The sequence below is a fragment of the Olea europaea genome, chromosome 19, assembly GCF_002742605.1.
Source record: "Olea europaea var. sylvestris chromosome 19, O_europaea_v1, whole genome shotgun sequence".
In the NCBI taxonomy this organism is placed as follows: Eukaryota; Viridiplantae; Streptophyta; class Magnoliopsida; order Lamiales; family Oleaceae; genus Olea; species Olea europaea.
The window spans coordinates 1,487,208-1,512,616 of NC_036255.1; the positions used below are offsets into that span (position 1 = coordinate 1,487,208).

At 40.5% G+C, this 25,409-nt stretch overlaps 1 protein-coding gene across 1 annotated transcript; it reads right to left on the reverse strand.

The window, feature by feature from the left end:
• Window positions 1–20,633: 20,633 nt before the first annotated feature.
• Window positions 20,634–24,580, reverse strand: LOC111368467 (V-type proton ATPase subunit E-like). Its single transcript, XM_022989711.1, has 6 exons — window positions 24,389–24,580; window positions 24,210–24,310; window positions 23,597–23,753; window positions 22,610–22,803; window positions 22,292–22,391; window positions 20,634–20,956 (listed from the first exon to the last, which is right to left on the reverse strand). The coding sequence occupies exons 1-6, from the start codon at window positions 24,488–24,490 to the stop codon at window positions 20,921–20,923; spliced, it is 690 nt and encodes a 229-aa protein (XP_022845479.1). The 5' UTR covers window positions 24,491–24,580; the 3' UTR covers window positions 20,634–20,920.
• Window positions 24,581–25,409: the final 829 nt, after the last annotated feature.

Below are 25,409 nucleotides of genomic sequence, written 5' to 3' on the forward strand. Positions count from 1 at the left end.
AAAAAAAAAAAAAAAATCCTTAAATTTTTTTTTTTTTTTTTTTTTTTTTTTTGCATAATTTATCATCCTAACACTTCAATTATAAAGCAAAACTCATTGTTCCCTCCATTTTGGTCATTTAATTATGGATTTGTCCGTTTTTTAAATACTAGTCAGGAAAAGGAGCATTGCACGTTTGTTGGCAAATGTTAAATATAAGTATATGTTATATTTACTTTACCTTAATATTTGAGATAAAAAAAAAAATTTCAAAAATGGAAAAAATTAAGATAATGACTAAAATCAAGATTACTAATCTTAAGGATTATCCTCCAGCAAACAAATTTCAAATTCAACTTAAATTCATCGAGATATAACTAAAACAAAACTTACAAAAAAAGAAAAAGAAACAACACATAAACGCAGGCCTAAACGAATGACTCTGTCCAAAATTGGCCACGTTTCCAATCAAATTTAACTAAAATTTTACTAAAAAGTAATAACCTCCTAAAACAAAACTTACAAAAAAAGAAAAAGAAACAACACATAAACGCAGGCCTAAACGAATGACTCTGTCCAAAATTGGCCACATTTCCAATCAAATTTAACTAAAATTTTACTAAAAAGTAATAACCTCAAAATTTCTCCAAAAATCGGGAAATTGAAGTTTTTAGCTTAAAGAAATGAGAAAAAATTTCGGGCTACACCAATCTTCATGCAACACCCAAAGCTGCAGTGCCTCTCCGCGCAGCACGGAGAGTGCACACTCCGTCCAACACTCTCCTTGCTGACTTTCTATCCTGTACGGAGAGCACTCTCCATTCAGCATGAACAAGGTTAGGTTTCAAGCAGTGATCAATAAATTTCGCAAATCTTCCTATTTTGTCTTGTCTTTCACTATTCATATTATCCCTAATACATGAAAAAAATGGATTTCAAATTAAACCAAGAGTTGATCTAAGATTAGCAATTATGATATATATGTAGAAATTTAATTCTTGATTTATAGCCATCAAAATGCAACCTAGACAATATTTCAAACACTCAAGCAGTTGCATCTCAAATGGGAAAAGGTGATTCTTAATGATCAACCTGCTCATTCTTTTAATCACTTCAAATCTAGGTCACAATCCGTATCAGTTTAATCTGATCAAATACATAAACTAAAAAAAAAACACAAGAAGTAAATTCTATACAGCATATTTAAACATGTTAACTTAATGAACTTGAAATATATATCTTTTCAAACTCAAGATTTTCGTTTAGAGATCACAATTCAATATATAGCAGTTTAGTTAAAATCAAGCACTAACTCAGATCAGCAATAAAATGTAAAGACCACAACTCCAATTACAGAACACGGCTTTCAGAAACACCCAGACTACTAAACCACTCACAAATCAAAACCCAGAACCCCAAATCAAGAAAAGTCACAAATCTTTCAGATTAAGTAATAGATAAAAAGTGTACACTTATTTTCTATGTAAACAGCAATTTTCTAAGTAGATGTTGAATAATCCCAATAGATTTTCACCTCCTCTTGTCTCCAACTATTATTCTACAGCTATCATCAGCAATTGAAAGGTCCAACAAATCTTACCTTCACAAAGCTTAAAAAAAAAAAAAAAAAGGCTTCTACTCGATTCTTTGAAGCAGTTGAAAGCTTAAGTCATTGCTAAGATCACATAAAATTATAAAAAATATAAAAAGAAATTAATCGCGTATCCATGCAAAACAGCAGTATGTACAATTTATGCCTTCTTTTGCAATTGGAATTCACACGAGATTTCAATTTTTTGAAAGAGGAGAAAGAAGATGAAGAAGAAGAGCAGTGTAAGAATGATAGATTGAGTGAAAAAAATAGAGAAATGGTACTAAAAACAGACTGTCTTACGCTTTCTTCTAATGGGGCCAACATAATAAAAAATATATATATGGGACGACACATATTTGCGACACGTATTCAACCAAAGTTTTGCTCTTTTGTATATGTAGAAAATAAACGTAAAAGAAAAATAGTAAAACGATAAAATGAAAAAGGAAAAATGCAAATGGAGTTCTGTCTCTTCAAAACTACAAACAAATCAGACGTAAAATAATTAAAATACGAATTAATATACATAAAAGCACTTGGTTTGGGAAGATAAAAGTTTTTAATATTTTTTTTATGTGTTAATATGCATTTAATTATTTTATTTGTAAGTTATTTTTACTTCTGAAAAGTTATTGGAATTCATTTGCAAACATTCCTTATTTTATGTTCTTTTATTACTTTCTTTTATGTTTATTCATTTAAACAGGGTGGAAAATTCATCATTTAATGATCAAAATGAAGGGGACGATGACTCTTACTACATAATTAAAATGTTGGGATCGATTGTGCTAAAAATGTTTGAGGTAAATTTGCTACATTTCACAAAGGTGGAGAAAGAAAAGTGTAAATTTCCCAATAATCTACGACATTTAAAAATGAAGGATTGATAAAAAAAACTTTTAAATACCTTTTTTGCCATTATATATTTAGTTACAGGCCCAATGTACCATCACTTGATAGTTGATACACATTTTTCCATTTCGTACTCATATATGTTATTTATTTATTTATTTTACTTTTGTCAATAATCCTTTCCATGTACTTAATTTATACTGATTTTGTTTTGAAAACATTGATGCTTCCCTTTGTATTAAACAAATTCATTACACGAACATGAAAGGTATATATCATATGCCGAAATTCAAAGAAGAATCAACGCTTAATATTAATTCAATAATTTTTTAACCCATATCAAGTAATTATTATAACAAAACGATGTCCTGGTCCATCCTCAATTATTATGATGATAAATATATAACAAAAAAAGCTAGTTATCTTCTCGCTGATATCTATGTACTCACATATTTGGAATTCCTAATGTCTAGATGGGATTAACCCGACTCTTTAAGTTTTAAATCACATGGTGAGGCTTTAGATGATACTGAAGCAATCGTTTGGAAGGGACAAATGGTTGTGCTCGAGTTTTCGAGCTTCATGAGCAAATTGATTGGATATTTAAAATTGCACAAGAAATTAACACAATAGTGACAATAATCGCTAGAAGGGGTGGAGCCAGCTTGAAACTTTTCAAGAGAAAACGGCTACCTAAACACTTGAGTTGTTTCTATCAATGAAGCTTAGACAAAATTTTCTTGATGTTTCAATAAAATTTTGACAACTCCTCCACTTAAAATATAACGTCTATACATTAAATATTCAAATCTTCTCCAAACAAATCAATAATAAAAGAAGAAAAAGTATTGGTAAGGAATCGTAATTGGGCATTCTTTCTAGTTCACAATATTGTTTGTTTAATTTTTTAGCCTTGTTGTCTATAATCAAGTGTGATTAGTGGCGTGGAGGGGAATTTTAACTTAATTTTTTTACATAATATTTTTTTAAAATGCCAATTTTAGCCTTATATATTTAGCTATATTCTTACTAATTTTTCCAACTTCTCTTAATATATCATCCAATATATGTCTCTGTTCTAATGTTTTTGCCAAGCGAAGAAGGAGAATAGCGTATACTACAGAAATTTGGTGCCCATTGAAGATGAAGAATTTATGTTTTTGGCGAAGATGGACAAGAAAGGTCAAAGTAATAGGGCTCAGAAGCAAATCACGATGGAAAATGTACACAAAGATACCAATAGAGGTCAGAAAATAAAGGAAATCTGAAGCAATCACTAGAATAAGAAAATAAAACTAGGAAAGTAGTACTGTCATCTATTGTTAAGAATGAATGAAGGTACTTAATTTTCTCTAAATCTTTCGTTGATGCAAAAATGTGAATTGAATTGAAATTTATGTCTTTCATAAACATCGGGTCTATGAAAATGTCAGAGTTGATATTTTGACTTGGCTGACGTGGTTTACAGACTATTGCGTCAACCCGTGGATTTACCCAGTGCACACTCGAAGGGTAGCGGCTGCGGGTTCTCCCGTCATAGGAAAAAAATCAATGTTAGAGTTGCATGCTATGCTTTGCTAAATAAGATTCTACATATCTTTATAGTGTGTGAAGTAGTGTTATTAAAAAATATATAAAAAATAAAAATACAAGATAGTGAATTATGCCATGAATCACAAGAAACGGGACATTCAAACTCTTTCCTCAAATAAGTAATAGACAACATTGCAATTGTGTTTTTATGGGCTGATTTTTTGTATATATCCATTCTCTCGATCCAAACCGTTCAACCCGACCAACTCAAATCAAACCGATCGGTTTGGGTTGGTTTTTTAAGTTCAATTCGGTTGGGTTGGATTTCGGGTTATGAATTAAAACCCAACCCGATGAATTAAAAAAATAATATCTAAGATAGGGAAAAAATTTAAATAGACACATAGTAAAGATAAGAGAATGACTTATAATTTATAAACGTTCATTTTCTTCACATAGACCAATTCACATGAATATTATGTACAAATACAATGTTATCTGACGATAAAGTAAAAATTTTAAACATGATGATGAAATGAATGAATTCCAAAAAATAAAAAAATAAAAAATAAAATTTCATAAATTTTTAAATTTATTGATGATGAAATGAATGAATTCCAAAAAAATGCTTCATAAATTTTAAATTTATTTTTTTAGAAAGAGTTCCTTATACATATGTTTAAAAAATGGAGGTTTTCAGATAATTCTTCAATTCTAAAAAATTATCCATATTTAACAAATAATCCAGATCCAACTTTAAGTGGGCCAAAGCCCAAACCAACTAACACAATCCAAACTTGATGGGTTTGGGTTGGGTTGGGTTTAAATCAATAACTGGGTTGGATTGGATTGATTTTTGGGAAAATTTCATAACTACGAAATTAATTATGGTACATTTCAAAAACAAGAAAACAAGTTTTAAATTTCTAAAATCAGATTTTTATTAAAAATTATTTATAATTTAATTAGTTAATTAATTATTTTATTAATTAAATATATTTAGGTCACGGATCTATACAATTTGGTCACAAATTAACAATATAATTAGTTACTTAATATTTTTTGGTCACAAATCAAAAATTTTATGTCACAAATTTTTTTACGATCACAATTCAAAAATTTTGTGAATCACAGTTTGTTTATTGGTCACAAATCCAAAAATAATTAATCACGGATTAATTTTTAGTCACGACTTATCATATTATTGGTCATAACTTATTTTTCGGTCACAAATTAAAAATTTTATAGGTCACATATTATTTTTCGATCACGAATCAAAAAATTTATAGTTCACAGATTAATTTTTCGGTCACAACTCAATAAATTATAAGTCATAAATACAAATTTTATAGGTCTCATATTATTTTTCGATCGCGAATCAAAAATTTTATAGGTCACAGATTAATTTTTCGATCACAACTCAATAAATTATAAGTCAGAAATACAAATTTTATAAGTCACATATTATTTTTCGATCACGAATCAAAAATTTTATAGGTCACAGATTAATTTTTCGGTCACAACTTAATAAATTATAACTCACAAACACAATTTTTTGGTCATGTATTATTTATTAATTTTAGTCATGAATTAATTTAAGTCACAGATTTATATAATTTGGTCACAAATTAACGATTTAATTCTTCACTTATTATTTTTTGGTCACAAATCAGAAATTTGATATCACAAATTATTTTACAATCACAATTCAAAAAATTTATAAGTCATAGTTTAATAAATCGTGAGTCATAATTGAAAATTACAGTCACAAATTTCATGTTACATTGTTACTTATCCAATTGTGAGTCACAATTCACAATTCGAAATCAGTCACGTTCACAATTCTCATGGCCATGGCCATCACCATCACTATTGCTGCCACCCACCACACACCAACACCAACACTACAATTGAGAGTCACAGTCTACACAAACACCAGATCCGTCGAGTGCCGCCACCACAGCACCTCAAACAACCCACTGCAACACTTCAAATAGACCACCGCCAGATCAACCACCCACTGCAACACTGCCACCACACAAACACCGTCGTCGCCACCACACAAAATCCACGATCGCCACAGATCAGGGGATCTGTAGCGCACCACTACTGCACGAAATCTACGATGCTGCAATGATTGCAGCACACCACCACCACACAAAATCCACAATGCTGTAACGAAAGGGGAATCGCCGTCACGCACACACCACCATAGCCTCACGCCACCTCCGCCGAATACACACGCCCAGACCCACGCGCACACACACACCTCGCGACAGTGATGCAAGCTGCGCCACTGACAGAGATGGAGAGCGAACACCTCACACCCCAAAACTCCGACTAAGCAGGTTGGAAGAACCAACAAAAAAAAAATGCAAATCGCTACAGCACCCCACCTCCACCACCGCCATTCGCATCATCGCACACACATCACACAGATCGCCACCGCATAGATCCGCACATACAAGTTACTATCGCACACACCACTGCAGATCGACGCACCACACACCACAGATCGTCACACCACGCACCACCGCACGTGGGAGGAAGACATTAAATGGGAGATTAGTGTTTCAAACGGGGTTCGACGGTGTCACTGCAAACAAGTGGTCTTCGGTGGCGACGGCGGGTATGAATGATAGGGGGAGAGAGGAAGTGGAACAAAAACGGTTTTGGGGTTTGGATGATGGTTAGGGTATGAATATATAAATTAATTTAAAATATTATTATTGATATTAAAAAATATTTTTTCATCTGATTTTTGAAATATCAAAGTTTCAATATGATTTTAGAATGTTGGATACTTAAACTATGGTTTGGTGTAATTTTCACTTGATTTTTAATCAAACCGACCATGTTGGGTTGGATTTGGGTTCGGAAAAAAAATTAAGCCAACCCAACCCATGCCCACCCCTAACTCCAATATCGAAATCACTTGCCGACCACCTTTTGCCAACACGTTGCTAAAGAGGTTGCAATGTCAAATGAAGTTATCTACTTTATATATATATATTATTAAGTTAAAAATAGATTTCCACTGAACCCAGTTATTAATATTAAATTAATATAAATATTATTATACACAAATAAAGATTGATGATTATGAAGATAATATCAAAACCATATAAAAATAACGCAGATTCGTGATATAAGTGAAAAAAATAAAATAAAATAATAAAGATCATTAAAAAAAGCCTAATTTCATAAAAAGTTTTATTCATTTATATTCTTTTTAACAATATCAATTATTTCAACTACTTTCAAAAGTAGTACTAATACTTCAAAAAATTACTCATGTCATTCATTTGATAAATAAGACGTACAACGCACGTGTTTATTACTAGAATATATATAATTTGGGAATTGATCATGGGAAAATTAAAATGATGAAATTGTCCTCCATGAATTTTTGAAATTGATGGATTGAGTTCGTGTGAAATTTTATCGTCCAAATAGGCGAAACAAATCAAGTGCCATATGTGAGACTCTTATTCAACTTGTGCTCGAACTATTGTATATAAATATTGCCGCGTGAGCCTCTATCATGAAATATGAGATGTTAAATATTTTCGAGAGAGTTACTTAGTCAAAGTCACGAAAAAGAGAATCAAATATACTTAGAAAATTATTACAAAATCTAAAGATTTGAGATTTATTTACTACAAAATTGCACAATAATATATTATCCCCTACCTATCTACACTAGGTCCAATTGTATACCCAGGGCAGCAGCTGATAGTTTTATTCCAACATATCAAGAACTTTGTTATACAAGTGATGCTTCTGGATATGCATACTGCGATATTAATTAGAGAATAGATTTTCCAGAGTTTAATAATGGAGAAATTATGACGATATTAATTAGAGAATAGATTTTCAAGAGTTTGGTAATGGAGAAATTATGATGAACTCCGACAATGACTGTTGACCCCAAAAACTGTACCAACAGATGTCGGTCCCACCCGCGCTTGCGTGGATGAATGTTCAACACGCTAAGACACGTGGACGATCTAAAACGAGCGGTTCAAAGGGCGTGGGAGTAGCCCAACGATGAGGGACGGTGACGTTCGGAATCCGGCGGGTTGTTCGTAATCCGATTGTACAATAATTACCAACCGGTGTTCATAAATGTATATGTAAATGTGTATAAACTTGATTTGTGTATTGCAAATAAACTAAGAGAGAGTTGAGTAAATGTAGTTCTTTGTATTGATTCTTGTATTAGCCTTTTAATATTACACAAGGAAGTATTTATAGTAGTACATATGAAATGGGAGCCCTTGGATGAAGTGGCACGTGACCTCATCTCTTTAGTTCAAACATCTTTTCCTAAGTATGGGGCTTGACTTGCTAGCTTACGGCGCATTTATTACTTGTGCAGGGCCTCCATGCTAGTGACAAGATTTAACCTTTATGCTTATGACAAACGTTCCATCAATCATTCGAATAAGATCTGTGCAGGCGATCTCTTGGGAGAAGTGATCATGGAGGATGTTTCTTTGTGGTTCAGAGGCTCGCGCATCAGCTTCGGGGCTTCGGCTATTTGTCATGATACTTTCACTTGAGGGCCTCAGCTGCTCTCAACAGGTTCCTGTAGCCTGGCTTCGGTTAGTAGGCCTCGGACAAAAAGGAGCCTCGGCAGATGGATTTCGGCTCGAAGCAGTTCGGATGTAGCCCACCTCGGCATTGTGTGCCACCTCGGCAAGAATGCCACGTGGATCTCCATGAGTGGGCCATCGTCCAGGTAGGTTGGCCAGGTGTGACAACACGCAACAATAGTCCCCCAAGTCCAAGTATATTCATTTATGTAATGCGTGGACTTTAATGGAGTAAAAATTGAAAGAATTTTTGAACCCCAAATAATAGTCCCCCAAATCCAAGTATAGATATTTATATCATGGTTGGAGTTAGAGAAGTGTTGCTGTGGGTGAGCGATGAAGTAGGCGAGGTGTTGAACTTTTGAAGAGGAATTCGAAGTGGTTGAGGAATCGAACCTGCGAGGCTTATTGCTGAATGAAGAGGAGGGGAGCCGAGGTGGTTGAGGAACCGAACCTGCGAGGCTTTGTTGCTGAATGAAGAGGAGGGAGCCGAGGTCCAATGGTAATGATTGTGCCTTGATAGCTGAGCCAATGATTTGATGTCTTGTGCTTGTTTTCGAGAAAAAGTGGCTGAACCGTTACGACTTCCAAGGCGCCTGCTGTCGTCGTATTAAAAATGCAATTATGAGGGCGGCTGGCGCTTCTAGAAGCAGACGCGCTGGAAGAGGTGCGTGGGAGGCACGCATGAATCTGAGGCGCAGAATTGAAAAACCCTTTGAATTCAACGCCTCGGATTGGATCTGAAACTGAGGGCTCAGATTGAGTGAGATTTGATCTAATGGTCGGGGTTCGTTCTGGACCTCTATAAAAGGTGAGGAAATCCCATTTTTCAAGATTTTCGAACACTTGCACTCTGATATTCTCTTAAATCTTCAAATTTTTCCAGCGTCGAGGTTGACTGTTATTTCAATTTCCGGCCAATCTCCATTTGTGTCGAATTCCCTTAGGTATTTTTTTTGCATCTTACTGTCTTTTTACTGAGAAAATGGAGTCCACTTCGGGTAGGGAACTAGTGACAGTGGCGTCTTTAGACTACGGGGTCGGTCAGATGGGGGAGTCCAAGGTGGTTAGGTATGCCATGGCCGAGGAGCCTGTAGATTATACCCAGGAGTGGGGGGTGTCTAGGGTATCTTCGAACATGACGTGGAAGAGGTTGGGGGAACTTAGGGAGAGGTACAGTGTACCCCACTCCATAGAAATGCTAGTCCCCGAGCCGAACGAGCGGGCTTGCTATCCGAGGTCCGGATGCGTGGCCGTCAATAAATACCTGTTCAAGGCAGGTATGCGTTTGCCTCTGCACCCCTTCTTCAAGGCAGTGCTTAGAAACTTTATGTTGTCGCCAACCCAGGTTCTGCCAAATGGGTGGAGCCAGCTGGTCGGCTCGTACTTCCAGTGGAAGGAAGTGTCACTTGGGGAGGACATGCCTCTCCATGTATTTATGACCCGGTTCCAGCCTCAGGTGATTAGGAAGGAGTCTAAGGGGTGGTACTACCTCACGCCTTGCGGGGCTCACGCACCTTTTGTGGTGGGACTTCCTTCCTCTATCAAGGGGTGGAAGGAGTCTTGGTTCTGGGTGCGAGGTAAGTGGCAAGCAGTGGAGGGGGACAAAGCCCTTACTTGCATCGTGCCGACCCAGTACTACGAAGCTCGTGAGTCTCCCAGACCCTATTTGTTTTCTAAAGCCAATGTTTTAATTTGTCTAACTGTTGGGACTTCTTTTGCAGATAGTAGTACGACCTTCGAGCTCAGCCGCGAGGAGTTCGAGGTAATACAGGACATCTACAGGAGGCCTCTGAAGCTTCGCCACTTCGACCATTTGATTGATAGGAGTCGTTATTTTCTGGACTTTGAGCTGATGGCATCCAAAGGTACGAAGCTCCCACAGTTACAATTTTCTTGTTCTTTTGTTCTGATACTGATGCTGACCTACTGTATTGTGCAGATAAATTCAAGAAAAGGGAGTACCCAGCTCCAGATATGGCTTCCATTCTGAAGGCCACTTCTACTGTGAAGGCGAGGCCTCTGAAGCCGGGCTCCAGTGGGGCGAAGGAAGTCCGAGGTAGGGTTGAACGCCTGTCTAAGGACTGTATTCCACGGGCCTCGGAGGAGGCAACACCTTAGAGGCAAGAGAAGCTGAAGGAGCCTCGGGGGAAGGAGAAGGTCCCTGAGGAGCCAAAAAGGAGGAAGCTGGTGCATATCTCCAGCTCGGCCAGGAAATTCGGGACCTCTGTGTCCCATGAGGCAAAGCAAACTGGCGAGTCGAAGTTGCTTGCAGCCACCTCAAAGGCCATCAAAATTGAGATGGTTAGAGAGGTAGAGGTCGAGGAGGCTAGAGTAGAGGCTGCGAGACGAGCTTCGGAAGCTACAGAGGAGGAGGCTGCGAAGCAAAAGCCGGTCTGTGAGAAGGGAAAGTCTCCGAGCTTCTTAGCTGGGAGGGAGGAGGTACTGGCCTCGGCCTTGGTGGAGGCTCTCCCTGAAGAGATCCGAAGCGCCACTAAGAACTTCTACAAGTTCTGGACAGAGAGGTGGTAGCTGCACGCCTCCGCTTGTGATGCTACTGATCTGACGAAGGCATTAGTGAGCCAGAGCGTCAGGACTTTTGGCCTCGTGCTTGAATGCAGAAAGGCCCTTAGTGAATTTCAAATAAGGACCCAGGCTTCGGAGGGGAAGATGGCCTCTCTCGCAGAGGAGCTGAAAGCTGCTAAGGCCGAGGTTGAGGAAACCAAGGCCCAAAAAGTTGAAGAATCGGCGAAGCTTGAGTCTGCAGTGGCCTAGATCGAGGCCTTAAAAAGGGAAGTATACGAATCACAGTGCGAGATAGCCTCCTTAACAAAGAAGGTGGAGGTCTCCAATGAGCACCAAAAGGTGACTGCTGAGGCCCTGGAGAAGACAAACCTCTCCTTGACAGGTGCTCAGGACGCTTATAAGTATCTGGAGGGCCAGATAAAGTGGTACGTGGACGACGCCTCTTATGCAAGGGAAGAGGCCCGAACTGTAGGGGATGATGCGGTGAAGGAGTACATCGCCAACTTCCATACAACTAAGGAATATAAGAGCTTCAGTACATGCTGGAGGAACTTCGCCTATGCCAAGGTGATGAAGTGGGCGGAGGAGCTGTATCCCAACTTGGATCTGACTCAACTCAGGTCCGAATTTGTGGATGAGGTTCCTCAGACTCCAGCTGAGGAGGTACAAGGTGATGAGGCAGCAGATGCCGAAGCCCCAAGTGCTGAGACAGATGAAGCAAGTGCTGATGCCCAAGTTGCCGAAGCCCCAAGTGCTGAGGCGCCTCCGCCATCTAGCCAGGCTTAGACTAGGTTTTCCTTTTCAGTACTTTGAATGTAATGGCCAGAGGCCCTCCTTTCTAATCCTTTTTGAATATTAATATAATGTTTTTCTTCATTCATTGTTGTTCTTTATCCAAGTTTTTGTGCCTCGTTAAACAAACGAACTGGAAGTTGATAAGAGCACGAACTAAATAACTTTAACTTGGTACCTTGACTTTAATCAGTCAACTGTATGAGCCTCGAACTTAAGCAAATGAACATAACTTCAACTGTTGGAGCCTTGGACTTAAGCAAATGAACAACTTAAGGAGATGAACTGTGTGAGTCTCGGACTTAAGCAAATGAACATAACTTAAGTAGATGAACTGTGTGAGCTTCGAACTTAAGCAAATGAACATAACTTAAGGAGATGAACTGTGTAAGCCTCGGACTTAAACAAATGAACATAACTTAAGGAGATGAACTGTGTGAGCTTCGGACTTAAGCAAATGAACATAACTTAAGGAGATGAATTGTGTGAGCCTCGGACTATGGCGTTGGTGGCTTCTCCCCTTTTTGTTCAGCGGAGGCATGTGCTAGCACCTCGAAGTTCAAGCGAGGTGGCCCAGAGGTAGGTCCCATACCTCTCATCCGAGGCGGCGACGCATCCCAGACATGGTGGATGGTGCAGCCATGTTGAGGCTTCTCCCCTTGGCGTTCAGCAGGGCCAAAGGGAGGCATGTGCTAGCGCCTCGGAGTTCAAGCGAGGTGGGTCACGAGCCTCTCCTCCGAGGTGACGACACATCCCAGACATGGTGGATGGTGCAGCCATGTTGAGGTTTCTCCCCTTGGCGTTCAGCAAGGCCAAAGGGAGGCATGTGCTAGCGCCTCGGAGTTCAAGCGAGGTGGGTCACGAGCCTCTCCTCCGAGGTGACGACGCATCCCAGACATGGTGGATAGCGTAGCCATGTTGAGGCTTCTCCCCTTGGCGTTCAGCAAGGCCAAAGGGAGGCATGTGCTAGAGCCTCGGAGTTCAAGCGAGGTGGCCCAGAGGAGGGTCACGAGCCTCTCCTCCGAGGTGAAGTCGCAGTACAACACGCTCATTTAACCAATGAATTTTATTGAACCATAGAAATATTACAAAGGCTGGGGAATGTCATCCAGCATGTTGGTATAATTTATTGATAATAGATCCTGAGATGCTCAATGTTCCATGGACGGGGTTGTGCCTTGCCGTCCATGTCCTCAATCCAGTAGGTGCCAGATCGAACTTCCTCTCTGATCTTGTATGGGCCTTCCCAATTCGGGCCTAGGGAACTGGAACCAGATTCTTTTGAAGATAGGAAGACCCTTCTGAGTACAAGGTCGTTGATTCAGAATGACTTTTTCTTGACTTTGGAGTTGAAGTACCTTGTCATTTTTCTTTGATAAGTGCCGAGCTTCAACTGGGAGTCGTCTCTTCTCTCTTCAATGAAATCGAGGTCGAGCCTCCGAAACTCGTCGTTAGTTACTTCGCTGAAGTGCAGACGTCGTGGAGATGGAAGTCCGACCTCCACGGGGCTCATCGCCTCAGTCTCATATGCCATGAGAAAAGGGGTCTCCCCGATTGGGGTCCTAGTGGTGGTTCGGATCGCCCAAAGTACTTAGGGCAGCTCATCAACCCAAGCTCCTTTGGATACATCAAGCTTCCTTTTTAGGACATGCTTGATGGTCTTGTTTACGGCTTCCACTTGGCCATTTGCTTGAGGGTGGTGAGGTGTGGAGAAGTGCTTCTTTATGCCAAGCTCCTCACATAGTTGTCTGACCCTTTTGTTGTTAAACTGTCTGCGATTGTCTGAGACGATCGAGTAGGGAATTCCGAACAGGCAAATAATATTTTTCCATAGGAACTTGGAAGTGTTGGCTTCTGTGATTTTTGCCAGTGGTTCAGCTTCGGCCCACTTTGTGAAGTAATCAATGACCACTATTGCGAAACTTGCACCTCCTTTACCCTTAGGTAGGGGACCTATGAGGTCCACGCCCCATTTTGAGAAAGGTCAGGGACTGGAGACTACAGTCAAGTCCTGTGATGGTTGTCTTTGCACGGGAGAGAATCGTTGGCATTTATCGCATTTTCATACGAATTCGAGGGCATCCCGTTTCAGGGTAGGCCAGTAGTACCCTTGCCTCAGTATTTTTTGTACCAGAGATAGGCCTCCGGAGTGGTTGCCGCACACTCCCTCGTGGATTTCTCTTAGTATGTAGGTAGCCTCTTCTCCTCCGACGCATTGTAGGAGTGGAGAGGAGAAGCTTCTCTTGTAGAGAATGTCATCAATGAAGAGGAAGTGGGCCGACCTCCTCCTTAGCTTATAAGCCTCATTCTTGTTGGTGGGCAGCACCTGGTCCTTCAGATATGCTATGATCGATTGCATCCAGGTGGGAGTTCCCGCGGCCCACATGACATTAGGGGCCTTGGTAGAAGGCAGGAGGAGGTGCGCAATAGGCACTACTGTGAGTAGCTCTGAGTCTTTGCTACTAGCAAGTTTCGAGAGTGCATCCGCATCTGTGTTTTCGATGAGGGGAATCTGGATTAACTCGAACTTTTCAAAGGACGGGATGAGGTTCATCACCGTTTTTAGATAGGAGGCCATCGTTTTGTCTTTGGTTGAGAAGTTACCATTGACCTGGCTAAGAACTAGCTGGGAGTCACTACTGATGAGTAGCCTCTTTACTTGCATTTCCTTGGCCAGTCTGAGACCCGCAAGGAGTGCCTCATACTCCGCTACATTATTGGTGGCTTTGAATCCGAACCTCACCGCCGAGATGAGCTTGTGACCCTCGGGGCTGATGAGGACCACACCGGCGCCTGAGCCGCTCTCCCCAGTTGAACCATCGACGAAGAGGCTCCATGTGGGGGGCTCAATGGGTTCCATAATTGCATCCACCTCGGGTAGGTTGGTGAATTCAGCCACAAAGTCAACTAAGGCTTGCCCCTTGATGACTGCCCTAGCCTTGAACACAAGGTTGAATTCACTTAGTTCCACTGCCCATTTCAATAGTCTTCCTGAGGCATCGGGCTTTTGGAGTACCTGCCTCAGGGGAAAATTTGTAAGTACATGGATGGTATGAGCTTGGAAGTAGGGCCTCAATTTCCTGGAGGCCGTGATTAAGGCCAGAGCGAGCTTCTCCATATCGGGGTAACGGGTTTCCGGCGATAGGAGCGCTTTACTCGTATAGTAGACGGGGAGTTAGGTGGACCCTTCTTCTCGAATCAGAACCGAACTGGTGGCCTCATTGGAGACGGCCAGATATAATTGGAAGATATCACCGGGCTTCGGCTTGGAGAGGAGGGGGGCCTGTCCCAGGTGCCTTTTCAAGCCTTGGAAGGCCTCTTCACATTCCTCAATCCATTGGAATTTCTTCCCAGCCTTGAGCACTTTGAAAAATGGGAGGCATTTGTCAGTCGCTTTGGAGACGAAGCGACTAAGTGCTGCCACTCGTCCAGTTAAGCTTTGCACTTCCTTTGGCTTTTGAGGGGGCCTCATCTGGCACAAAGCCTCAATCTTCTCGGGTTTGGCCTCGATTCCTCGTTTGTTGACCATGTACCCCAAGAACTTGCCGGAAGCCACCCCAAAGGCACATTTAAGCGGGTTCAGCCTCATCTTGTACCTTCTAAGGATTTGGAAGGTATCGTTGAGGTGCGCTATGTGGTCCTCTGCTTCTAAACTCTTCACCAGCATGTCATCCACATAGATTTCCATTGTCTTGCCAATGAGGTTCGTAAACATTTTGTTCACGAGTCTTTGGTAGGTTGCTCCGGCGTTTTTCAACTCGAAGGGCATCATTCTATAGCAATAGAGACCTCGGTCCGTGATGAAAGAGGTGTGCTCTTTATCGGCCGGATGCATGGGAATTTGGTTGTAGCCGGAGTATGCATCTATGAAGCTCAACAACTCGTGTTCGACCGTGGAGTCTACCAATTGGTCAATCCTTGGAAGCGAAAAGCTGTCTTTCGGGCAAGCTCTAATGAGGTTGGTAAAGTCGATGCATACCCTCCATTTGCCATTGTGTTTCTTAACCAAGACTGGGTTGGAAACCCACCTCGGATAGGTGGCCTCCCTGATGAAGCCATTTTGGATGAGCTTCTGAACCTCTTCCTTCAGGGCCTCATACCTCTCAGGGTTGAGGGCTCTCCTTTTTGTCTATGCGGGGCAACCTTCGGATCAATCTTCAAGTGGTGGCAGCTGACCTTGGGGTCAATGCCCACCATGTCCTCATTCCTCCAAGCAAAGATGTCAAGGTTCTTGCCTGGGAAGTCCTTAATCTTTTCTCTCAAAATGTCGGATAGGCCTTTGCCTACCTTCAGCACCTTGGAAGGGTCTCGGGGGTCGGTCGAGAATCTCTCAAGTTCCTCTACAGGGGATGCTTGAGGCTCATGTTTCATTATGCGGGGGTCAATCTCGTCAATAATCAGCACCTCAGGATTAAGCGGCGCGTCAATCATATCAACGTCTTCTTGTTCAGCGGGAGCGTCACCTGGGACATCCACCATGACCACATCAGCCATGATCACGTGGACGTCCCGAGGTTCTACCTTCTTAATGGAGCTTAGATAGCACTCTCTCGAGCCTCTCTGGTCGCCTCTCACCGTTGCCACCCCATTTTCTATCGGGAATTTCATGCATAGGTGGTGGATGGAAGTGACTGCTCCCAATTCCTTTAGGGTTGGTCTGCCTAAGACTCCGTAGTAAGCCGACCGGCTATCAACTATGAAGAATTCCATGAAGTTCATCGTAGTTTGAGGGACTCTCCCATTTCCACTGCCAGCGTTATCTTTCCCCTCGGAGTGATGCTATCTTCGGTAAATCCGTACAATGGAGTGGTGGTGGATGTCAACTGATGGTCCAATATCATTTTGTCAAAGGCAGACCCAAACAGGATGTTAACGGAGCTGCCGTTGTCGACTAGCATTCGTTTGAGCCCATTCCGGGCTATGATAGCCCTCACCACAAACGCATCGCAATGAGGGTAATGAACTCCTTCGGCGTCTTCCTGGGTGAAGACAATGGGTGGTACTTGGTTTTTTCGGGAGCTATTGTCCACAATGTAACTCGTCAAAGGGGGGTGTTTAGCCTTCCGAGCATAATTTCTTTTGGCGTTTCGTGTTTCGCCACCAACATAAAGGCCTCCAAATATGGTATCCACCTCGTGGATGGGGGCCTCATCTTGAGCGTGCCGATTTCTTCGGTGCCTACGCCCTTTCCTGGGCCTCTCTGCATCATGCTCCCTTTATCGTGGGGATTCATCCCTTTGACGGGGAGCGGCCTCCTCACGTCCACGTCAGTTGTCGTGCCTGGATGGGGGCTGTTCGCCTGGGGCCAATCATGTCTGTCTCTGGCGGGTTCCTACCGGGAGCGGTGTGCATAGTCTCTGCAATCCGCGGTGTTATGCCCGTAGGACCTGTGGTGCAAACAGTATCCTGGGAGGTTCGGATTGGACCTATTTCTAGGTGCAAAACCTCGGCCTCGGCCTCTCCCTCTGCGGGGTCCCTGCTGGGCCTCCATCTGATGTGGGTCAGCAATTAGGTTGGCATCCTCATATGCTAAGGTAGGAACCGCATTCAGAGTTGTGGTGGCCAGTGCTTGTCCAGAGTTCTCATTTCCGGTCTGGTTCATCTGGTAGTCCATGAGGTGGAAGGTCGGACCCCTACCTCGCTGCCTTTGAGGAAGTGGGAGGCCTCTGTTTGCCCTGTTCCTATGCTCAATCAATTCCTCATTGATTATCTCCCTTCTCATCATCTCTAGTAGGGCGTCATAGGTGGTGGGGTCTTGATTCTGCACATCCCTCCAGAATAGGGTGTTCATGTTCAGGCCTCCCCTCAATGCAGATAGTGCTTCTCTGTCGGTGACTTGTACGCAGTAAGTCATATCGTCGGTGAAGCGTGATAGGAAGCTCTTTAGGGACTCCCCATGTGCTTGTCTCATGTCTTGAAGACGCTGGATGGGGGCCTCTCCTTCCTTGTTCACTGCAAATCGCTTCAAGAATGTTGTCTTGAACTCGGGCCAACTTCGGATGCTCCCAGGTGAAAACTTACTATACCAGATTTCAGCCGCTCCACTGAGGGTTAAGTGGAAAGCCCTGCACTTCACGGCTGGGGTGGCACCCCTCAGGCTCATGTGGGTTTTGTAAGCGTTGAGGTGCTTCTCCGGGTCGCCTCTCCCGTCATACGGCTCGGGACCTGGGCATTCCTTAGTTCTCTTGAGAATGGCAGGTTCTCATCATCATCATCCAAGTCACAGGACCTCTGCTTCTCATCAGAATCGTAGTCATCGACCTCGTACATTGGTTGTTGGTGAGAGGGTCCAGGCCGGTTCCTAGCCTCTTCCTCCCTCCTTTGCGGGGCAGCGCGTGGGGCATTTTCATGCCTTCTCTCCGACTGCTGGGGCATTTGAGGTGGAGGCTGTGGCCTCGTTCGAGGCTACTGTGCCTGCTGTTGACTGAGCCTCAGTTCGGCGGGGCTGATTCTGTCAAAAACACTGCCAGCTCTCCTATGTCTTGGATCTTGCTCATATGGAGGTGGAATATCATCGTGGCTCATTTGGGCCTCGGTGGGTCGGCCAGAAGCATAGTTGGAGGAAATGTCGACTCCCACTTCCCTCTCGAACGGGCTTCCACCTCGGCCATAGTCTGGTGAGGCAGCCCTATGACTCTGACCTCGTCCTTTTGCTGATAGTGCCCGTGGGGAGCGTATGGAGGAATGGGGAAGCCTCCCTGGCCTTGCATTTGGGCAATGAGCTCCCTCATGGCTAAGTTTTGGTTGGCAATATCCCTCATATTGGTTGCCATGGTAGCCATTTCTCTTGACAGTCGTGCTGTCACACGCATTCCACCTCTCCTTTGGTGGTGGTGGAGCCTCGACCGAGCTGCTGGGGAGGCACATTCGTGCTTTCTCTTACCCTCCTGGGGGGTATCTTCGTTAGAACTCATATTTCTTTTATCAAACTCAGATTTGTCCAAGTGATAGGGGTTCCTCCTGTTCTTTTTCGAGAACAAATTCTTTTTCAAGGTGGGTTGCCCAAATGTTTTTCAGTAAGCTTTTACCACAAGGTTGCTCGTGGTTATGGTATGGTTTCCCACAGACGGCGCCAATCTGTTGACCCTAAAAAGTGCACCAAAGATGTCGGTCCCACCCGCGCTTGCGTGGGCGAATGTCCAACACGCTAAGACACGTGGACGGTCTAAAACGAGCGGTTCAAAGGGCGTGGGAGTAGTCCAACGACGCGGGACGGTGACGTTCGGAATCCGGTGGGTTGTTCGTAATCCGATTGTACAATAATTACCAACCGGTGTTCATAAATGTATATGTAAATGTGTATAAACTTGATTTGTGTATTGCAAGTAAACTGAGAGAGAGTTGAGTAAATGTAGTTCTTTGTATTGATTCTTGCATTAGCCTTTTAATATTACACAAGGAAGTATTTATAATAGTACATATGAAATGGGAGCCCTTGGATGAAGTGGCACGTGGCCTCATCTCTTTAGTTCAAACATCTTTTCCTAGATATGGGGCTTGACTTGCTAGCTTACGGCGCATTTATTGCTTGTGCAAGGCCTCCATGCTAGTGACAAGACTTAACCTTTATGCTTATGACAAACGTTCCATCAATCATTCGAATAAGATCTGTGCAGGCGATCTCTTGGGAGAAGTGACCATGGAGGATGTTTCTTTGTGGTTCAGAGGCTCGCGCATCAGCTTCGATCTTCGGCCATTTGTCATGATACTTCCACTTGAGGGTCTCAGCTGCTCTCAACAGGTTCCTGCAGCCTGGCTTCGGTTAGTAGGCCTCGGACAAAAAGGAGCCTCGGCAGATGGACTTCGGCTCGAAGCAGAGCCCACCTCGACATTGTGTGCCACCTCGGCAAGAATGCCACGTGGATCGCCATGAGTGGGCCATTGTCCAGGTAGGTTGGCCAGGTGTGACAACACGCAACAACGACAATGATTATGGACTAACAATGAGCCAACAAAATATCACACACGTCGCATAATGATGAAAAGTATGATAGACACGTGATATATAAATCTTATTCTTTTACTCTTTGCTACCACGTTCGTTAAACTATTTTGGTGTAAAATCTACAATGATTAGAGGTTAGTTCTTATGTCCCCCCTTCTGAACCCGCATTTTATTATTTAACATGAACAAATTATCCACCCTCGTGTTAGTTTGAAGAAATATTTTTTCCAGGGTAATTTAGTCATTTACAAGTGAATTATATTATGGTTGATGGATTCGTCAAAGGAGTGAGAGTAATGACCTTAGCTACCACCGAAGGGTCGTCCTACTCAGTTTCGATGATTGTTGTTAGGTGGCTAAAAAGTGTCGTTTGCGCCTTGGTTGGTGCTTTGGTGCGCAAGTGTCGGACAAAAAGGAAAAGAAAAAGAAAATATCTCATTAAACTTCGGGTAAGCAGAAGATATTAATTCACATCACTATAATGTACTCAATAATGTAAAAGTAATGTTATTACAAAAGATGGCGCTTTTAAGCTCATATAGCCGAACAGAACTCCAACATGGAAGCCACACACACATAACACCGAAAGGAAAGTGGTCAAGGAGGAGAGGAAGAGAACTGAGAAGCGGAGAGAGTTAATAAAGATATTTCGTTGTACTAAAACGTAAATCAAACTATTTTAAATTATTAATAGTGTCACACATTTCCAAAGTTGTTTTTTTATTAACAAAACTTTTTAAGAAAGTAAACATTAACTTTACTCGTCAAAAAATGTAAAATATTTAAGCACAATTAGACATGCTCCAAAGCTGACTGAATTAACAACCATTTTAACTCAAATCTCATTTATCATCTCAATGCAACAAACACTTCAGCTTCCGCTTATTCTACAAATTTGTAATCAAGAGTCAAAAATAGCAGAATGAAGCTAATACGAATAAATTATACTTCCAACAATACAGGCTCTCAATCTGCCCAAAACAATACACAAATCGGCTAAGAGCAACCTTACGCAAGCAACAGAGATGTAAAATTGCAGAACAAGCGACAATGACCAACTTTAGAACAATTAAAGCTTGAATCTGCAACGCTTTCAACTGATTAGGCGGCAACCTGACCAAAGAGAAGCTTGCGGATCTGCAATTAATAAAGCATGCATATTTTGTCAAGGACACTACCATTGTTCCGAAACCCAGAGATGCATCATGCAGTAACAGTTATGGGCAAGGTCAAGTAAGTCAACAAGAAGAGCAAAATGCAGGCGATTGATACCATGACAACAAAATTTCAGTTTTTCAGCAATTTGTTGTCAAAGTTATATAATTAGCTTCGGAATCTGTAGTTAAAGGCGATAATTGAGTTCAATCTTGTTCTAATTCCAGATATTTCAATCAAGATGCAGTCATTTTAACTGGTGGATATCAGAAATGTGAACTTCTCTACTTCTAGATTAAAAGAAATATATATATATAACAATAGATAGGTAGTTGTCAAGATTGGTGATTATTGAAATCAAAAGAGACGGGAGTAAACCATTGAATCTACGGACAATGAGAGGCCAAGATATATAATTCTTTGGTGATCCCACTTCATACAAAGAAGATATATTAATCTTCAGTCCTCTTTTAAGTTGTGTGCTAGAAAGGCTAATAATGTTAGTTGCCATCACTCATGACCATCACCATGATTAAGTGGCATTGAATGATAGTCCAATAACACGAGTCTCATATCCCTACATTTAATTGGACATATCATTTAATGCTACAGTGTGGCCACATATGGTAATGATGGTCATCAGTGATAACAAATAGCATTATTTTGAAAGGGCAAGATGAAAACAACATCTACAAAAACAAGTGTTGATATCAGCATCAGTTTTCAGCCATATGTCCAGAGCCCTTGACCCTTACAAGACTGAAGGCAAAAGTTTATTATTCTGTGAATTCTTATATTTCTCACGCTGAGGATAAAGTGTCAAAAAAGTCAAAACGGAACAACTACCCCAAACAAGATAAAAGATTTTACAAACGCTTGGGTTCTGTTTGCAGATTCTGAAAGTGAAGTGATAAATAGTTCAGCCCCAAAATCATAAACTCATTCATGAACAAAATTGAATTTGACTTTCCAAATATGGTCAGGTTGAGGGAACCTGGTTTATAGTGTTGTTTAACTCTACCATGTTCCTATTTCGAGATGATACACCAATTCAATTTAACTTGATGGAAGTAAAAATGTTGCAGTTAGAATGTCACAAACACCTCGACTTATCAAGAAGAGCATGTGCTGGTAAAAGCACACAAATCTGGATATAATTAAGAATGCATAAAATTTGATTAGAAACGTTGATCACCAAGGGCACCTCATAATTCAATTTATGATGCTTAAACAATTAGAAGACAACATCAAAAGCCAAGGTCAAAAAGCTGCAAAGAAAGAAAGAAAATGGGTAGACAGTGATTAGGAAAAGAGTACCTCTGGAAGTTTCTTACGGAACACAACATCCAACCTAGCATCAAGAGTGTTTTCAAAAACAATTTTCCCATCTCGAGAAGCCAATACTATGCCTCCAGAACTGAAAATGGAAAGGGAAACATATACTGTTCAATTTTTAGCCACTGACATTATTTCATGACCAAGCAATTGTTTTTAAAGACCATAAAATTTTCAAAACAAAAAAGCAGAGGAGCAAAGACTGGCAAATTCACATGCAATGGATTGGACCTCATAGATTAAAAAATTTTCTCAAGCTTCTTTGGATGGAAGTAAAACACTGTCAGGAGTAACAATTACCAGAAAAGACCATGAGCAGTAGCATCAGATGGAGCAGGTGGAAGGTAGACACTATCAACTATGATCTCGGGTGGATGAACTGTTGCCTTCTCTGCATACTCCTTCTTTGCAGAGTCCAAGACAGACCCCACAAAACCTTCATCTTCTTTACGACAGCGCAATAAGACGGATGGCTCTTTCAGTCTGAGCAAACTCTGCAATATAAAAAACTGTTCTTGGGTACTAGGGCAGGGTTCGATGAACTAAACTAGTTATACGAACAAATCATTCTCAGAGTTTTCATGAAGAATAAAATTGAAATCTTTCCAAGTTTTTATCAAGTAAATACTGCATCCAGCAGAAAATTGAAGTCACTTGAGAAAGAAGATAAAATAATTAAACTACTCATGTGCAATATTCTCTTTTCTCCTATAAGCATGCTTGGCTAAGCTTAAAAAAAATAATTGTGTTTCAAATATGTTTCATATGCTACTTTTTTTCTTACTTTAAATTAAAATAAGTTACTTATTTAGAAAGTAACTTTTACTTTACCATCAACATAAGAACTTATCATACCCTTAGGCCAAAAAGAAGATCATTTATTTTAAAATTTACTCATAACCTGTAAGTAAACTTTGCCTATAAAGAAGCCAAACATGCTTTATGTATTATATCTAAAGTTGTGATTCTGTTTCCAATGGTCTTCACATCTCTCACATTGCTAACTCTGCTCACAAGGATGTACCTATGCTTCCACAAGCTTTATGACAGATTCCTGATACTCTGTAGACAGCTTATTCTTGTTTACACGTTCAGAAACTATTCCAGGCTTATCTGTGATGGTTTATCCCAAGGAAAAATATCAAAAACAAACAGAATTTTATCTCCTAAAATGCTTTTCTATTACATGTTCACCTACCTATTTATTAGTTAGAAGCCGTCACATCTCATTTTTACTGATCAAAATAATAATTAAAAACAGCAGGGAAAAAAAATGGTTTCATCGACCTGAACAATGAGATCTTTCAAAAGATTTTTGTAGCTGCCCTGATTCTGGCTCACGTTCAAAAGCTCTTTTGATCCAGCCTCCTTCATTGAGTTAACCAAGTCATCCTGAGCTTGAAGAACCTTGATTCGAGAAGCATTGAGCTGCATGGAGTATTCACTACAACAAGCCAATGGCAATAAAATCAAGCAACATGTTTTAACCATTAAACTTTCACAAATATATACATTATATTTCTATTGGATTTGACATTAAACTTAGATACTTCCTCAAATTACCAAAAAAAATTAATTTTAGTCAGATTGGTGTAATTAATGAATCTTAATTTTTTGAATGGCTAAATCTATAAAGAAATACACTTATTCTACTTAAAAAAATGAATCGAGAAAATATCAATCAGCACTAAGCAATCTAGATCTCTCCTTAATCGCATCAATAACTTCAACAAGTCAGCATTAATTACGTGTCGCAGATATCATGATAGACATAATTCAACGAACAGTGTGTATAATCAAGCAACAAAAATTCAAACAATGCAACGAAAAAGGATACAATTTTTCCTTCTGACTGCTCAAGACGGAGAATTAAAAACAGCGAAAAAAAAGTAGAAATTACATTTTTTTGCGGACTTGAACTTGTTTATCTTTGCGCTCGTACTCTTGTCTGATCTTTTTCTTCTCCGCTTCCACTAGCTGCAACTTCTCTATATTGAATTCCTAACAAAAACATCAAATATTAGATGCTATTATTAAACCTAATCGAACCAGTAAAAGGAGCGATTAAGTCAATTTTACTTCTTCGGCAGAGACGGAGATCTCATTGGCCTTCTCTTCGGCTTCTTGGCGGATGAACCGCACCATCTGCTGGATCTGCTTGGATACATCTGCGTCATTCATTTTCGGTGTGCGGACGGGCTTCAGTTATAACCACGGATTTTGCTTTTCGATTTGATGATGTGAGGACTGAATGGTTCTGTTATTTAACGTTTATATGCACGACGCCAATGATATAAAATAGGTTAATTGGCACAAAACATCCCCATCTTTCAAGTTTATTGTCAAAAAATCCCTACCTTTCATTTTTTGACATTCTTGTCCCTACCTTTCACATTTCTTTGTACGGAAGGTCCTTTTGATGGTTTTACATTCCATTGAAATGAAACAAAAAGAAAAGAAAAGAAAAATAAAGAATTAATTGCAATCAAAGTCTCAAAAAATTTGAAAAATTATAAATTAATCATAATTTATTGTGAAATAAAAAATTTTAAAATTAAATAAAGAAAGAAACTTGAATATACATGGAAATAATCAAGAAATGGAGAAATTTTTTAATCATAACCAATGAAAATGAAAAAAATTTGAAGATTACGTGATTTTTACCTCAAGCCTTCCATCTACTCTTCACTAAATAAAAATTGAGATTTATGCTTATCCATTTTTGAAGATTTTCAGTTTCACTAGCTATGGTTCAAAAATTTCTCTATTTCTTGATTATTTTTCTGTACGTTCAAGTTTCCATTTTTTATTTTTTTTGGTAATTTTAAAATTTTTCAGTTCACAGTAGATTGTGACCAATTTGTAATTTTTTTTAAATTTTGGGACTATTATTTCAATTAGTTCTTTATTTTTTCTTTTCTTTTCTTTTTGTTTTACTTGAATGGAGGGTAAAATCGTCAAAAATAAATGAAAATGACCTTTTGCGCAAAAAAATGTAAAAGGTAGGGGTAAAACTGTCAAAAAATGAAAGGTTTGGACATTTTCCACAATAAATTTGAAAGGTATGGGTGTTTTGTGCCATTTACCCTATAAAATATAT

Excerpts from the sequence above, each read along its gene's own strand:
- LOC111368467 (XM_022989711.1), bottom strand. The coding sequence starts at position 24,490 with ATGAATGACGCAGATGTATCCAAGCAGATCCAGCAGATGGTGCGGTTC. Across the intron at positions 22,392-22,609 it reads ACTGCTCATGGTCTTTTCTG|TTCTGGAGGCATAGTATTGG; the intron begins GTAATTGTTACT and ends TTCCATTTTCAG. Across the intron at positions 20,957-22,291 it reads TCCGTAAGAAACTTCCAGAG|ATCCGCAAGCTTCTCTTTGG; the intron begins GTACTCTTTTCC and ends TATTAATTGCAG.